Source organism: Giraffa tippelskirchi, chromosome 4 (genome assembly GCF_054371585.1).
Source record: "Giraffa tippelskirchi isolate mGirTip1 chromosome 4, T2T-mGirTip1v1.2.pri, whole genome shotgun sequence".
Taxonomy (NCBI): Eukaryota; Metazoa; Chordata; class Mammalia; order Artiodactyla; family Giraffidae; genus Giraffa; species Giraffa tippelskirchi.
In genome coordinates this window covers 193,732,968-193,748,248 of record NC_137278.1, presented here as the reverse complement: position 1 = coordinate 193,748,248, position 15,281 = coordinate 193,732,968, and the positions used below count along the sequence as shown (strand labels likewise).

Sequence of the window (15,281 nt, the reverse complement as noted above, 5' to 3'; positions counted from 1 at the left end):
TTCAATGCTAGTATCAATGAAGAATTAAGCGTGTAGGCTTAGACCAGCTGAAGCAGTTGTAGGGTACAGATGTGTGTGTGTGTGTGTGTGTGTGTGTTTTATAGGACAATCATGGGATGTCTTCTGATTCTACCTTTTATATCTTTGCCTTCCAAACCTGGGTTAAAGTGGCAGAGATCAGAAGCACAGAATGAGAGATGAAAAGTTCCAACCACTCTGAACTAAAAATAATAAATGAAAATCAACACAACTTATAGACCCAGAGAGATAGGCTTGATTTGAAATACAGGTCATGCATGCTCTAGAGAAAGACTAAGGGTTTCAAACATAAGTAAACTTGGTTTAGTACTTTAGCTTTACTGTACCTTACTTTTCTCATTGGTAAAACAAGCATATTTATATATCTTTATTATTAAGACATATCCAGGGATAAAAATAAGCTAATATACCCTTCATGATTTAATCTATATTTGACACAAAGCAAATAATAAATATTTCTCCTTATTAAAAAAGGAAAATTCAGTGTCAGTTTTTTTACACTAAGTAAATTTACCTTTGGTTTGCCCATATATTCCATTTTCCAAGTAATGTTTTAGATGACTTTGATGTTCAAACATTAGAAAAATTTTTTTCCTCTCACTTTATTTTGTGATAGTCAAAGGGTCTGCATTATGCAAGTTCAGTGAGAATTTCCTGTATTGTGGTTCCTGAAGCATTTTAGAAGACAATGATTTTACTGCCTCTTTTCATACTACACATCCATGTCTCATCGGCAGAAGATTTGAACACACTTTGATACACAGTTTTTCTTATTTTAAAGGATTTCTTCACAACTTTCGGGTTCCTTCACCTCCAGCTCAGCTTCTAGATCTAATCTCATTTCTCTGAACCAGCATCCATCGTGTCTTATCTTCACTGACATTGGACAACATCTCACATGGCAGGTATGTGCATCCCAAGTCATAACATGAAATAAATGAAAATAGCCAGGAAAGATAGCTCATGAGCATGGCTGATTTCAGGGAATGCTTTAATAAAAAGAATGCCGTTTTAGGCTTTCCATGTTTTAGCACTTTTTACTTCAATTTCACTTTTCTGATTCTTCATTCTGTAACTTAGCAATGACTTTGTGAAGCTCTGTCAACAGATTTAAAGAGTCGATTCTGACAATGATAGCTCTAAATTCTGATTGGGATCTGAATTTATGAAGAAAAAATGTAAACAATATAATTCTAGCTTGGACATAGATAGAAAATGCTAACTGTTAACAGCTCAATGCTTGAAAGTGCTTTTTTAAATTTACTGTTTGTGTTATGACACCCCAAAATGATCCAGATTAACATTTTGACACATTGCACTGTTATTCATGACACCACACTTTGGGGTGCACTCATGTTAATGCAGAATATCCCGATGCTAGATTATTTTAGGAGAAAGGTCTTTAAGCAAACAATTTTTGGCATGAGAAAATGCAGTATATGTGGAAAATGGTTCCTGTAAAAATGAGTGCTTATGTGTCATAAGTTAATTTACTGTGGAAACAAAGCCAAGCTCTCAAGGTATTACCTGTACGTGGATTGGGGAGCCTCCCACCACACCAAGTCCAGAGTACTGCCATGTCTTCTCTGCCTGGTACAGCTTCTACACAAAGCTATCAGCAGCTTGACATTTCTTAGAGGAGTGAATATGTTGAGATTAGCAGAGGGGCATGCTCCCAAGGGAAGCCTGGCATGCTGCAAAATCCATGGGGTCTCAAAGAGTCAGATACAACCGAGCAACTGAACAGAACTGAACTGAACACTTCCAAGTATTGTAATAGTTTCGTGACAATGATAGAATATGTTAAATGAAAGACCCTGGGTCTAGAAAAGCTTTCATTCAAATTCTGACTTGAGTACTTACTAGCTTTGAATCTTGAGAAAAATAACCTTGTTAATGGACAATAAGATTCCTGATCTACCTAATGGGAGTCATACATTCTATCTTGTGATTGCTGTTGTTTTTGTGAAAATAAATTCATTATATTAGCCCATTAACCAGAAATTGGTGCCTGTTGATCTCTTTTTACTACAGATCTCTGAGATTCTTTGCCAAATTAAAAAATTAAAGGTAAATAATGAGATAGGATAAAGAGGAAATTGTATGGATAATCTCACTGAAGAATAAAGTATATTATATAAAAATGCTGGTAACAACTGGAGTTCTGAATGGAATATCTCCATTTTCCAGCATTTTTCTGGCAAAATGATTGGATAATCAAGCCAAAAAACTTTTTGGATCCTCTCACTGGTTTCTGCTTTTAAGAATTCCCAAGTTTGTTCTTTAAATCATTACTCTATCTTTCTTTCTTTACAGGTTTTCAGACCACTCCATGGAGGTTGATTTCTGGGGTTTTAGGAGTAGTATGCCTTTTGTTGATGGCAGCTTTGGGAGTTTTGTTGAAAAACTGTAAGTTTTGCTAGTCAAGCCTATATAAAAAAAATCAAAATTGTGATGAAGCTGTCTTATAAGAAAAGTTTCATTTTGCTAACGTGTAAAAGATCCTGATGCTGGAAAAGACAGAAGGCAAAAGGAGAAGGGGGTGGCAGAGGATGAGATGGTTAGATAGCATCATTGACTCAATTGACATGAATTTGAGCAAATTGCCAGAGAGAGTGGAGGACAGAGGAGCCTGGTATGCTGTAGTCCATGGGGTCGCAAAGAGTCAGACATGGACTTAGTCACTGAACAACAACAGTATTTTGTTATTTCATAAATGTTTATCTGACAAAGTAAATTTCTTATCATTTCTTACAGCACTTACTGAACAAAGTGTTCAGCTTGGACCCTCCACAAATCTCAGTCAAGGTTGGTTTCACACTTTGGAAAATTTTTGTGTTGGTAGAGAAGGAAATAAACAGTTTCTTGGTTTTCTCACACAGAAGCTTGATGGAATAATACAGTCATACCAACTGATGTGGTAATTGTAGGATAGTCCCATTTCATTGTTCATTTAAGAATGTATTAAACGTATTTAATAAGAATGTATTAAATACATTATATACTATTTATATAATTAAATAATAAGAACATTATTGAAATGACATTTTCCAATGTGAGTGATCATGTAAAAATAAACACAAAAATTACAGTAAATATTATAATTAACAAAAATAAATTGCAAATAAAAAATGGCAAAAAATAAGTTGCAGTAAATATTTTAGCTAATTCTAATTACCTGCTTATGTTTGTTGATAACCTTTACTTTTATATCTCTTTACCTTTACCTCTGCTTCTTCCATAATTTAGAAAGTAATATGGAGATTAATGCAATTCTAAACCCTACTTAACCAGTGAAAGTCAGCTCAAAATCTTAGTTGTTTTTTTTTTTTGTAACTAGAAGAAGATCTTTTATTTGCTCTTCAACCCACTGTAATCTGATTTCTCACCCTATCACCCAACAAACATCGTAGTTTTTAAATGTATTTTTATACTCAAATGCTCTCCAAGTTGTCTTCTATGTTCATATATATCTTCACTTGTATCATTTTTTCCCCTGAGCATTTTTCCAACTTTATTGAGATGCAATTGATAAAGGACATTGCATAAATTTAATGTATGGGGCTTCCCTGATGGCTCAGCTGTAAAGAAACCCCCTACAAAGCTGGAGACATGGGTTTGATTCCTGGGGGCTATGTCCATGGGGTTGCAAAAGAGTCAGACACAACTTAGCAACAAGTTTTGTGTACAATGTGCTGATTTGGTACACTTATTATGACAATATTATCCCAAAGCATTCACTAACATCACCGTTATGTCACACAACTATCATTGCTATTCATGGTGAGAACATTCAAGAACTACTCCTATGGCAACTCACAAGTAAGTAATATGGTATTGTTAACCTTAGTTACAATGGTGCACAGTAGATTCCCAGAACTTATTCATTTTCTAACTGGAGAAGTGTATACCTTATTTTTTTAGTATTGGTCACAAAAGGTGGCTTGTGGGATCATAGTTTCTTGACCAGGAATTGAACCAGAGTCCAGGCAGTGAAAGTTTGGAATCTTAATCACTGGATCACCAAGGAATTCCCATGAACCTTTCAACAAGCCCATTTATCCCACATCCCATCCCCTGGTAATCACCATTCTACTCTAAAATTTCAGCACCATTCATTTGGCAAAGATTTGCGTGTTGTTGAAGACATTATCACTAGTAAACTGAATGGTCCAATTTCAAGCTAATTATTCTTTTACTTTCATTTTTAAAATAAAGTAACCAGAATTCTTTTTTTTTTTAAATCTTCTGACTGCACCATGTGGCATATGGCATCGTAGTTTCCCAACCAGCGATCAGAAACTTTGCATTGAAAGCACAAAGTCTTAAAGACTATACCACCAGGGAAGTCCTCAGAATTCTTCTATGACTCAGGAAATGTGCTAAAATGATTTCCTTCTTTACATATCTCTTTCATCTAATTTACTTTTTCTTTCTTTCTTTTTTTTTACCAAAAATTTTCTTTCATTTTGCTGTGATTTATGTAAATGTTGTCTTTGATGAAAAGCAATACTCACCCCGAGGCATAAGAGCAGTCACAATTTTAGCATAGATACAAAAGACAAATGGACAAAGAAAAGGACAAAACAGAATGCCAGCATAGTCTACTTTTAATTACACAGCAGAGATCAACTTTGGGTCGTTTTCTCAAAAAAGGTTCGTATCACTGCCCCCTGTCCTATCATCTGCTGCACTGTATTTGAACATACTGAATTTCTTTGTAAACTTACTCAAATTATCACTAAATATAGTTCATAAATGATTGAAATTTATATAATTCTACCCCTATCTCTAAGATATAATCTCCATGAGGAAAAAGGGTCATGTCTGAGTTGTTCAAATTAATATTCCCTGAACTGTGGTGTATGCAGTAAATTCTCAAAGAATATTTGTAGAAAAGATTAATAAATAACAAATGATTTTGGGGGGTTGTTGATTTATTTATTTTTCAATTTTTATTTATTTATATTTTTTGGACACACCATGAGCGGCATGTGGGAACATTTTTTTTATTATTGTTTATTTTAATTGGAGGCTAATTACTTTACAATATTGTAGTGGTTTTTGCCATACATTCACATAACTCAGTCATGGGTGTACATGTGTCCCCCATCCTGAACCCCCTTCCCACCTCCTTCCCTATAGTCTCCCTCAGGGTCGTCCCAGTGCACCAGCCCTGAGCAACCTGTCTCATGCATCAAACCTGGACTGGCAATTTATTTCACATATAGTAATATACATGAATAACAAATGATTTTTGAAAAAGTAAATAACAATGGAAAAAAATTGAACCTCCAAAGTCATCCAGTCATGTTTTATTTTTTCTCTTAGAATCTGGCTGCTATTCTTGCCAAGAAAAGTGGATTGGCTACAAATGCAATTGTTATTTCATTTCTAATGAATTAAAAACATGGAAAGACAGTAGGGATTTTTGTGTTTCTCATAATTCCAGTCTACTTCAGATACAAGACAGAAATGAACTGGCAAGTATTTAATTCTGATTTTCTACATTTTCTTTGACTTAGGAAAATATGTTATCTAAGTAAGCTGAATACTTTGATTCAAGTCTTTAATCAGATAACAAGTGGATGATTTTATTTGAACTAAATCCTATTACCTTGAAACCGTCACAAAATCAACCCAAAATTTCTCAAAGATTTACACGGTAGGAGTGTTGACAGATAAAGTACAGATAAAGTTTTAGAGAGAATTCAAAGTAGAAATAAAAATAACCTATTTTAGCTAAAAATAACCTATTTTAGCTCTTTAATTGAATTTCTAATTATATAACTTTTGTTATCACTCTTGGGTGTAATGTGAAATGTATATGTAGACTATTATAAAACAATTAGCCCTTTAGTAAAAGTTCTCTAGCTCCCTGCAGAACCTGTGGTAAGATTTATCCCTCAATGTGCTGTTGATTTGGGATTAGAGTCGACTGATGGTCCCCTATGAAGGAAGTGTTCCATGAAAATTCTAACACCCATTATGACACTTTTCATTCCTTCAAGAAGTGAGACTTTGTGGTATTTTTTCCTCCAGAAATGGACTTGATGAATGAGAAACAAGAGGCAAGTGACTGACTACCTCCTAAATTAGAAGTTAAAAGTGATTTTAGTTTGTGTTAGTTTGGTGCGAAAGTAATTGCGGTTTTGCCTGGTTGAAAATTGCTGTAGGATATTGGAAAACATTCTTAAATAAATGTGATTATGTTATATACTATTTAATATGCATTTCTCACTTTATTTTTTTTTGCTAATGACATCACTTGCTGTTTATTTTATATTTATTTTATGCTATAGAAACTATATTAGACAAAAAGCAAATTTAAGCAATTTTTAAATTGAAGTTGAAAATGGGTTATAAAGCAGTGGAGACAACTTGCAACATTCACAATGCATTTGGCTCAGGAACTGCTAACAAAAGTACAGTGCAGTGGTGGTTCAAGAAGATTTCCAAAGGAGACAAGCATCTTGCAGTTGAGGAAGTTGACAGTGACCGATCGGACGGATCATCAAAGCTGATCCTCTTACAACTACACAAGAAGTTGCCCAAGAACTCAGCGTTAACCATTCTGTAATCATTTGGCATTTGAAGCAAATTAGAAACGTGTAAAAATTCTAAAAGTGGGTGCCTCATGAACTGACAGCAAATTGAAAAAATCATTATTTTGAAGTGTCATCTTCTCTTATTCTATTCAACAGCAAACCATTTCTTAAGTGGATTGTGATGTGTGACGAAAAGTGGATTTTATACAACTAGCGATGACCAGCTCAGTGGTTGGACCAAGAAGAAGCTCCAAAGCATTTCCCAAAGCCAAACTTGGGCCAAAAAAATGTCATGGTCACTGTTTGGTGGTTTGCTGCCGGTCTGATCCACTATAGCTTTCTGAATCCCAGCGAAACCATTACATCTGAGAAGTCTGCTCAGCAAATCAATAAGATGCACCAAAAACTGCAATGCCTGCAGCTGGCATAGGTCTACAGACAGGACCCAATTCTTCTCCATGAAAATGCCTGGCTGCAGGTTGCAAAACAAACACTTCAAAAGTTGAACAAAGTGGGTTACAAAGTTTGGCCTCATCTGCCATACTCACCTGATTTCTTGCCAATCAACTACCTCTTCTTCAAGCATCTCCACAAGTTTTTGCAGGGGAAATGCTTCCACAACTAACAGGAGGCAGAAAATGCTTTCCAAGAGTTCGTCAAATCCCAAAGTATGGATTTTTATGCTACAGGAATAAACAAACTTATTTATAGATGGCAAAAATGTGTTGATTGTCATGGTTCTTACTTTGATTAACAAAGATGTGTTTGAGCTTAGTTATAATGATTTAACTTTTATGGTCTGAAACCACAATTACTTTTTTGTACCAATCTGATAGAATTGAAAAACTGAATCTGATACTGGACACTGACCTTCTTGAAAGTACATGTTTCCTAGAGTAGATTTGAAATAGGTTAATATGTTGGTCTCTGTTTCCAAGCAGGATTTTATGAAGTTCAGTTCCAGTTATTACTGGATTGGACTTTCTTACAGTGAAGAACATCATGCCTGGTTGCGGGAGGACAATTCTACTCTCTCCCAAGATCTGTAAGTTTCTGGCATCAAAACTTTTTCTGTCCTTTTTGAGTTTATCCTTGGATTTGATCATTCTTTTTCACATATACTAATAATTTCTTCTTCATTACAGAGTTCCTTTATTTAACACTGTAAATCCAAAGAACTGCATAATATATAGGCCAAGCAGAAGTACTCTGGATAAAGACTGTGAAAGTACATTTAATTATATTTGTAAGCAACAGTTTGTTTAGATATTTCTTGAGGCAGAAGTATTCTGCAATGAAGATTTAGACTTACCCAGAATGACAACATATTATTACTATCTATTTCTGGGATCTGTAAAATGTTTCAAATTGTGTCTTATCAATCATATAATTTTCATGTATTTGAAAACATATGCTTAAATTTTTCATTAATACGTAATTGATATATAAATTATATTAGTTTTAGGTATACAACATAGCAATAACAAGACAGTAAGTCTAATTAACATTGACCATTGTTATAGTTACAGTTTTTTTTAGTTATAATTTTTAAATTTTGCAATGTGTTTTAAAATTGATGAAGCTTGTGTACCTACACTGAAATTATAGAGTCAAGATAAATAATTTCATGAATATTTAATGTATATTGTCAATAGTGAATTTCATAATTTATGCATCTATTTTTAGAAATTCTCTTTGCTAAAATTTAAATAAAACCTAATTCCTACCAAATAATATATATCAAAATCATATCAGTCCCTTGTATGGCATACTAGGTTGTAAATTCCCATCCTGATCTCTTTTTTTCTGGAAGCAAAAAATAGCTTTAATGCTCTTTTGAAATTCTTTCTGGATATCTATGCATCTATACCTTCTAATTTAGACCTGCAGGTGACATATAATACTTTCTTCATGTGCATCACGGGGTTCAGAGGGTTTCACATTTGTGTGTCTTCTCTTGAGGCTACAAAGTTCGGCATAGGAATTGCAAGTCTTTGTCCAAGTATGTAGTTTCACAGATTACTTTCATAATTTGGAAAAGGAAAGGTAATCTAAGCCCTGATCGCATAAATATGCAGTTTTATTTATTTTACTCCATAGATCTTTCTTGCCTCATGCTCATCTATCAGTAAAAAAACCAAAAAAGCCATTCTTACATGTGCTTTGAAGAATTTAATCTCTCATCAATCCCAAAAATCTTTTCCTAAAGGTTATGTAATAAATACTGAACAATTACACTTTTGAGGGGTACAGGGAGCAGTTTGTTTTATTGAGGGGTTTTCGAATAGGTCAAAGAAGGATTGAGAACATAGTGAGTTCTGATGCCTGTGACCTGAATGGGATTTTCCTAACCTCACAGATATCAAAACCCAAGTCTCCCCCTTTTTTATAACTGTTGCATATAATGACCCAGTTTCAAACTCTGGGTTGGGAAGACCCCTTGCAAAAGGGAATGGCTACCCGCTCCAGTACTCTTGCCTGGAGAATTCCATGGACAGAGGAGCCTGACAGACTACAGTCCATGGGAGGTCACAAAGAGTCAGACACGACTGAGCAACTAACACTTTCACTTTATACATCTTAAGAAATTTGTTTTGACATCTCTATTTGCTTTGTGATTTTATACTTTAATTAAATGGTAATAATTAAGAAACCAAAGTTGATTTTAAAAATACTGTCAAGATGAGGAAGGAACCTCTTATGTTTTATTTCTCAAAATATAATAGTACGACAAGTTGAATTCTTCACATTTTTGTATGAAGGCTGACTTAGGAAAAATGCACTTGTTATATTATGAAAAATATAAGATAGACATAGCATCTTTCAAATGCTTAACATGGACTAAGCAAACATGCACTGTACTTTATAGACACTTGAAATGTTTTGCCTTTGCTGCCCATGTGATTTTCATAACAATAATATAGTTTTAATTGAATATAAGGGGAACATTATAAACAAAGTTACACAAACACACACACACACACACACACACAGAATCTTTTTTTTTTATCACTTTCAGAATGCAGGGAAAAGGAAATTTTAAAAAGTCAAAACTATTTTATTTGAAACAAACAGCTTATTTAGCTGTTTTCTTAGAAAAAAAAATCAAATCTCATCTGACTAAATATGAAAACTCTTTTATTTTAATGAATCATGCTCATTTCTCTATCTCTAGAAGACTAAATGCAACTATGTCTACTGTATCTCTTTTAATAAATATTCATTAATTGTGTCAAACTCTTTGTGATTCCATGACTGTAGCCCACCAACCAGGCTGCTCTGGCCATGGGATTTCCTATGCAAGTATAGTGGAGTGGTACCCATTTCTTTCGCCAGGGGATCTTCCTGACCCAGGGATCAAACCTGGGTCTCTTGCACTGCACGCGGACTCTTTACCATCTGAGCCATCAGGGAAGCTTCAATATGTACTACACAAAAAATTTGAAACTACTTTTATTGTTGTTGATAAAATGTATGTGTTTCTACTCAAAATAAAAAGATTAAGAAAATTATTTTTAAATTTCCCAATTTTACTGTATTTTGTTAAACTTAATTTGAGTCTCCTGCTTTGAAGCCTTGGTTCATGTAATTGCCTCCCATTTTTCTCAAAATAAAAATAATTTATGTTCCAGTCTCTTAAATTCAGCACTTTTTGTTTTTCTTGGGTGTTTTTGTTCATCTTTCTCAATACAGGAGTCATTCACATCCTTTCTTCCCCTGTTTATTCCATTAAACTCTTTCCCTAAGTATCAAATATCATATACTGTAAAACTCATTTTTGTGATAAATGTTACATATATCTCTTTAGGAATCTGCATTGATATTCTTCAGTTCAGTTCAGTCGCTCAGTTGTGTCTGACTCTTTGCGACCTCATGAACCGCAGCACACCGGGCCTCCCTGTCCATCACCAACTCCCGGAGTTTACCCAAACTCATGTCCATTGAGTCGGTGATGCCATCCAACCATCTTATCCTCTGTCATCCACTTCTCCTCCTGCCCTCAATCTTTCCCACCATCAGGGTCTTTTCAAATGAGTCAGCTCTTTGCATCAGGTGGCCAAAGTACTAGAGTTTCAGCTTCAACATCAGTCCTTCCAATGAACACCCAGGACTGATTTCCTTTAGGATGGACTGGTTGGATCTCCTTGCTGTCCAAGGGATTCTCAAGAATATTCTCCAACACCACAGTGCAAAAGCATCAATTCTTTGGTGCTCAGCTTTCTTTATAGTCCAACTCTCACATCCATACATGACTACGGGAAAAACATCCTTGACTAGATGGACCTTTGTTGACAAAGTAATGTCTCTGCTTTTTAATATGCTGTCTAGGTTGGTCATAACTTTCCTTCCAAGGAGTAAGCATTTTTTAATTTCATGGCTGCAGTTGCCATCTGCAGTGATTTTGGAGCCCAAAAAATTAAAGTCAGCCACTGTTTCCCCATCTATTTGCCATGAAGTGATGGGACTGGATGCCATGATCTTAGTTTTCTGAATGTTGAGCTTTAAGCCAACTTTTTCACTCTCCTCTTTCACTTTCATCAGGAGGCTCTTTAGTTCTTCACTTTCTGCCATAAGGGTGGTGTCATCTGCATATCTGAGGTTATTGATATTTCTCCCGGCAATCTCGATTCCAGCTTGTGCTTCCTCCAGCCCAGCATTTGTCATGATGTACTCTGCATATAAGTTAAATAAGCAGGGTTACAATATACAGCCTTGACGTACTCCTTTTCCTATTTGGAACCAGTCTGTTGTTCCATGTCCAGTGTTAACTGTTGCTTCCTGACCTGCATACAGGTTTCTCAAGAGACAGATCAGGAGATCTGGGATTCCCAACTCTTTCAGAATTTTCCACAGTTTATGGTGATCCACACAGTCAAAGGTTTTGGCATAGTCAATAAAGCAGGAATAGATGTTTTTCTGGAACTCTCTTGCTTTTTTGATGATGCAGCAGATGTTGGCAGTTGGATCTCTGGTTCCTCTGCCTTTTCTAAAACCAGCTTGAACATCTGGAAGCTCGCAGTTCATGTATTGCTGAAGCCTGGCTTGGAGTATTTTGAGCATTACTTTACTAGCGTGTGAGACGAGTGCAATTGTGCCGTAGTTTGAGCATTCTTTGGCATTGCCTTTCTTTGGGATTGGGATGAAAACTGACCTTTTCCAGTCCTGTGGCCACTGCTGAGTTTTTCAAGTTTGCTGACATATTGAACGCAGCACTTTCACAGCGTCATCTTTTAGGATTTGAAATAGTTCAGCTGGAATCCATCACCTCCACTAGCTTTGCTTGTAGTGATGCTTCCCAAGGCCCACTTGTCTTCACATTCCAGGATGTGTGGCTCTAGGTGAGTGATCACACCATCGTTATTATCCGGGTCGTGAAGATCTTTTTTGTACCATTCTTCTGCCTGTTCCCGCCACCTCTTCCTAATATCTTCTGCTTCAGTTAGGTCCATACAATTTCTGTCATTTATAGGGCCCATATTTGCATGAAATGTTCCCCTGATATCTCTCATTTTCTTGAAGAGATCTCTAGTCTTTCCCATTCTATTGATATTCTTAGGTTGTATCTAATTGTATATTTTAAGCACTAATAACAGAATTGAGAGTGTATGGTTTAATTTCACCATTTCACCATACATTATGGCAATGTAAAGAAACCTTTTCATTTATTTCTTGTTAGTCAATGTGACTATCACACCAAAGCCATTTTTAGTCTTGAATAAAGTAAGAATCAGAAGAAATAAACTTAAGTCATACTATGATAGATGCAGGCTTCCCTGGTGGCTCATACAGTAAAGAATCTGCCTACAATGAGGGAGACCTTGGTTCGATCCCTGGGTTGGGAATTTCTCCTGAAGGACAGCATGACATTGCACTCCAGAATTGTTGCCTGGAGAATCCCCGTGGAAGGAGGAGCCTGGCTGGCTACAGTCCATGGGGTCGCAAAGAGTCAGACATGACTGAGCAACTAAGCACACATCATAGATATATATTAGTAAGTGCCGTCTTTCAAAACATTGGAAACCTGAAGTTATGAATCTTTTCTTGGAGACTTAAACTTTTTGCTTTTGTGTGTTATTTTGCAGAAGCAAAGCATGGACATGTTTTAAAATTCCATAGTACAGAAGAGCTTATTAGGAAAATCAGTAATTCTTTTCCCTATTTGTCATTACTCTGGTCCTGCACCAAGGGCAAACTAATTATTGTTCTGTTTTTTCTACTTTTGTTAGCTTTCTGTATAAAAGTAGGGAGAGGTATTTTTTACATTTCTAGCCCAGGATGAATCTTGGAATCTAGCAAAATCAAGGTTTGAAATATTTTTCTAACTGACCATCTGGAGAGTTCCATTCTGTTTTATTATTGTTGTTGTTTTTGTTGAGGGCTTATGAGGCTTATTGGATGTTACAAGAAATAAGGGTATTAAATAGGATGGATCCTACTTCTTTCAAAGGGAAATTATCTCCAGATAATAATAAGATGAATAGTTAGAATATGACGTAGGAGGAGGAAATGCACAATACCCTTCCATGCAGAGAGTGAGTCATCTTCAGGAGTTTCCCCAATTTCTGTAAGGATTCTAGAAATTGATGAAAAGTGCTGACTCAAGTGGCAAATGAGTATCACCACCAGTGCATCCTCTCTACTCACAGCACACTCTTTCCCACAAGCAGTACTCAGTCTTGCCCCTCCGACCTCTTTTTATCTTCCTCCAATCCCCATTGCGTCCTTAGCTCATTCTCCTTTCCCTCTGGTCAGGAGAAAGTGGAGTCATGGAGTTATTCTCTTAATCTAAGAGAAAATAACTTTGGACCATGAGGTTGAATGACTGGTTGTGACATTACTTTATTAAAATGCAAGGTGTCCAGAGTTGCAAAAGTAAATATACAATTCTTTTTGGTCACTGGAGGCACAGGGACTGGGAGTCATATTATGTGTTTGACTGTTTCCAGCTGTGGCTTTTCTGAACTCCATACCACCTTTTTCCTGGCTCAGATGCTCAACGAGCACCTGCCTGTGGGAAGGTGGCCCTTCCCTTTCCTACAGTTTGGTAAGTGTCTGGTAGTCCTGGTGCTATTCTGCTTCTTTTGTTGAGTCTGCCTAAGATCTGACCAAGATAATTCATATTTCATAGAACTGCACTGAAGGCAACGTCTCAAGGTGTGAAATTTGAGATAAGAAGAAAAACAGAATAATAATCCATCTCTACCTAGTTTACCCAGAAGCTCAAAGAATGTTGCTGTGCCCACACATATTTTAGATTCATATTCATTTTTTGTATGCTAGTATGTGCATACATGCAAACACACACATACCATGTCTTTTTAATCATCCTCTAGAGTGTAGGGGAAAGGAAATTTTTTAAAAATGGAACTATTGTATTTGTAAGAATCAGCTTATTTAACTGTTTTCTTAGCAAGAATTGAAATCTCATCTGATTAAAAACAGAACCTCTTATATTTTAATAAATCATGGACATTTCTCTGCCTCTAGAAGACAGTGAAATGTATTCATCTCTGTTTTATCTTCTTGTAATAAAGATTATATAAATACATTTGAAATCACTTATATTGTTGTTGATAAAAATTTGTCTCTACTTAATAAAGATTAATAAAAATTATTTTTTAAGTGTCCCAATCCTATTGTGTTTTGTTAATCTTAATTTGAGCCTCCTGTTTTGAAGACATGGTTCACACAGTGCTTGCCTCTCAATTTTTCTCAAAATAAAATTAATTTATCTTCTGGTCACTTCAATTCAGCACTTTTTACATTTTTTGCTGTTTTTATGTTTATTCTTCTTCAGTAATGGAGTCCTTCACTTCTCCTTTTCTTTCCCGATCAATCCAGTAAAAACTTTCCCAAAGTATCATGTCATACACTGTAAAACTCACTTTTATAATAATGCTATATATATACATTTAGAAACCTGGATCACTATTCTTATTTTGCTCTAAGTGTATATTTGAAGCACTGATAACAATTGGGGAGTTAGTATGATTTGATGTCACCATTTCACCATACAATGTGCCAATGAAAAGATTTTATTAGTTCAGAATCCTTTTTTTCTTTTCCCAGGGAATTCTTCCTCTCCCTTAAAAAGAAAATAATTTGCAACTTGAGGCTGGCAATTTTCTTTCCACTCAGAGAATGCACCCATTTTCCAAGTGGTGAGATCAAAAAAATTTGTCATTTGGGACCCTTAAAATATATACTGCTACTATATTCTGGAAGACTGATAGGCAAGGAAGAGACCTCCTTCTTCATAATTAAGTGGACATTCATTAATTTTCTCCAATTCTTGGTTCAGGTTTGAATGGTCTGTTAGTTACAAGAGTCAACATGGGCACTGATCAAGGGCATGAGTAATCTACAGGGGAGAAAAGTTGTAGCTCCTACAGTGAACGCTTGGGGAGAGGAGATTCTGCTGAGAGACCTGCATTTTCTGGAAGGAGAAACAAATACATAAGTGAAGCTGACATTTCAGTGGAGGAGCTTCAGTCTGGGTTCTCTCTGCATCAGAACCCACCTGATAGAGGTTGGAGTGAAAAGCATATTTGGAATATGTGTGGATAAAGGAGGGAGTGTTAATACAGGAAAGAGAATGTAGAACACAATAAAGGTCACTCTCAATCCGATGCTAGAGGAGGAGACTGGAGGCTAACACTGTTGAGTGAATCTGGTAAGTGGGGAAAAATACAA

General features: G+C 35.7%; 1 protein-coding gene across 2 annotated transcripts; it reads left to right on the top strand.

Annotated features, from left to right (window-relative positions):
- The first annotated feature begins 748 nt into the window (after positions 1 to 748).
- On the top strand, positions 749 to 14,219 carry LOC145545285 (natural killer cells antigen CD94-like). 2 transcript variants are annotated; one of them, XM_081589366.1, is made up of 7 exons: positions 749 to 944; positions 2,356 to 2,448; positions 2,797 to 2,847; positions 5,371 to 5,522; positions 7,529 to 7,632; positions 13,535 to 13,632; positions 13,717 to 14,219. In XM_081589366.1, the coding sequence occupies exons 1-7, from the start codon at positions 938 to 940 to the stop codon at positions 13,725 to 13,727; spliced, it is 516 nt and encodes a 171-aa protein (XP_081445492.1). In that variant the 5' UTR covers positions 749 to 937; the 3' UTR covers positions 13,728 to 14,219. The 2 variants fall into 2 exon arrangements, with proteins under 2 accessions (XP_081445492.1, XP_081445490.1); XM_081589364.1 differs by lacking the exons at positions 13,535 to 13,632; positions 13,717 to 14,219 and adding an exon at positions 7,733 to 9,692.
- Positions 14,220 to 15,281: the final 1,062 nt, after the last annotated feature.

Coding starts and splice junctions, on each gene's coding strand:
- LOC145545285 (XM_081589364.1), top strand. Junction 2,848..5,370: donor CTCCACAAATCTCAGTCAAG/GTTGGTTTCACA, acceptor TTTTTCTCTTAG/AATCTGGCTGCTATTCTTGC. Junction 7,633..7,732: donor TCTACTCTCTCCCAAGATCT/GTAAGTTTCTGG, acceptor TCTTCATTACAG/AGTTCCTTTATTTAACACTG.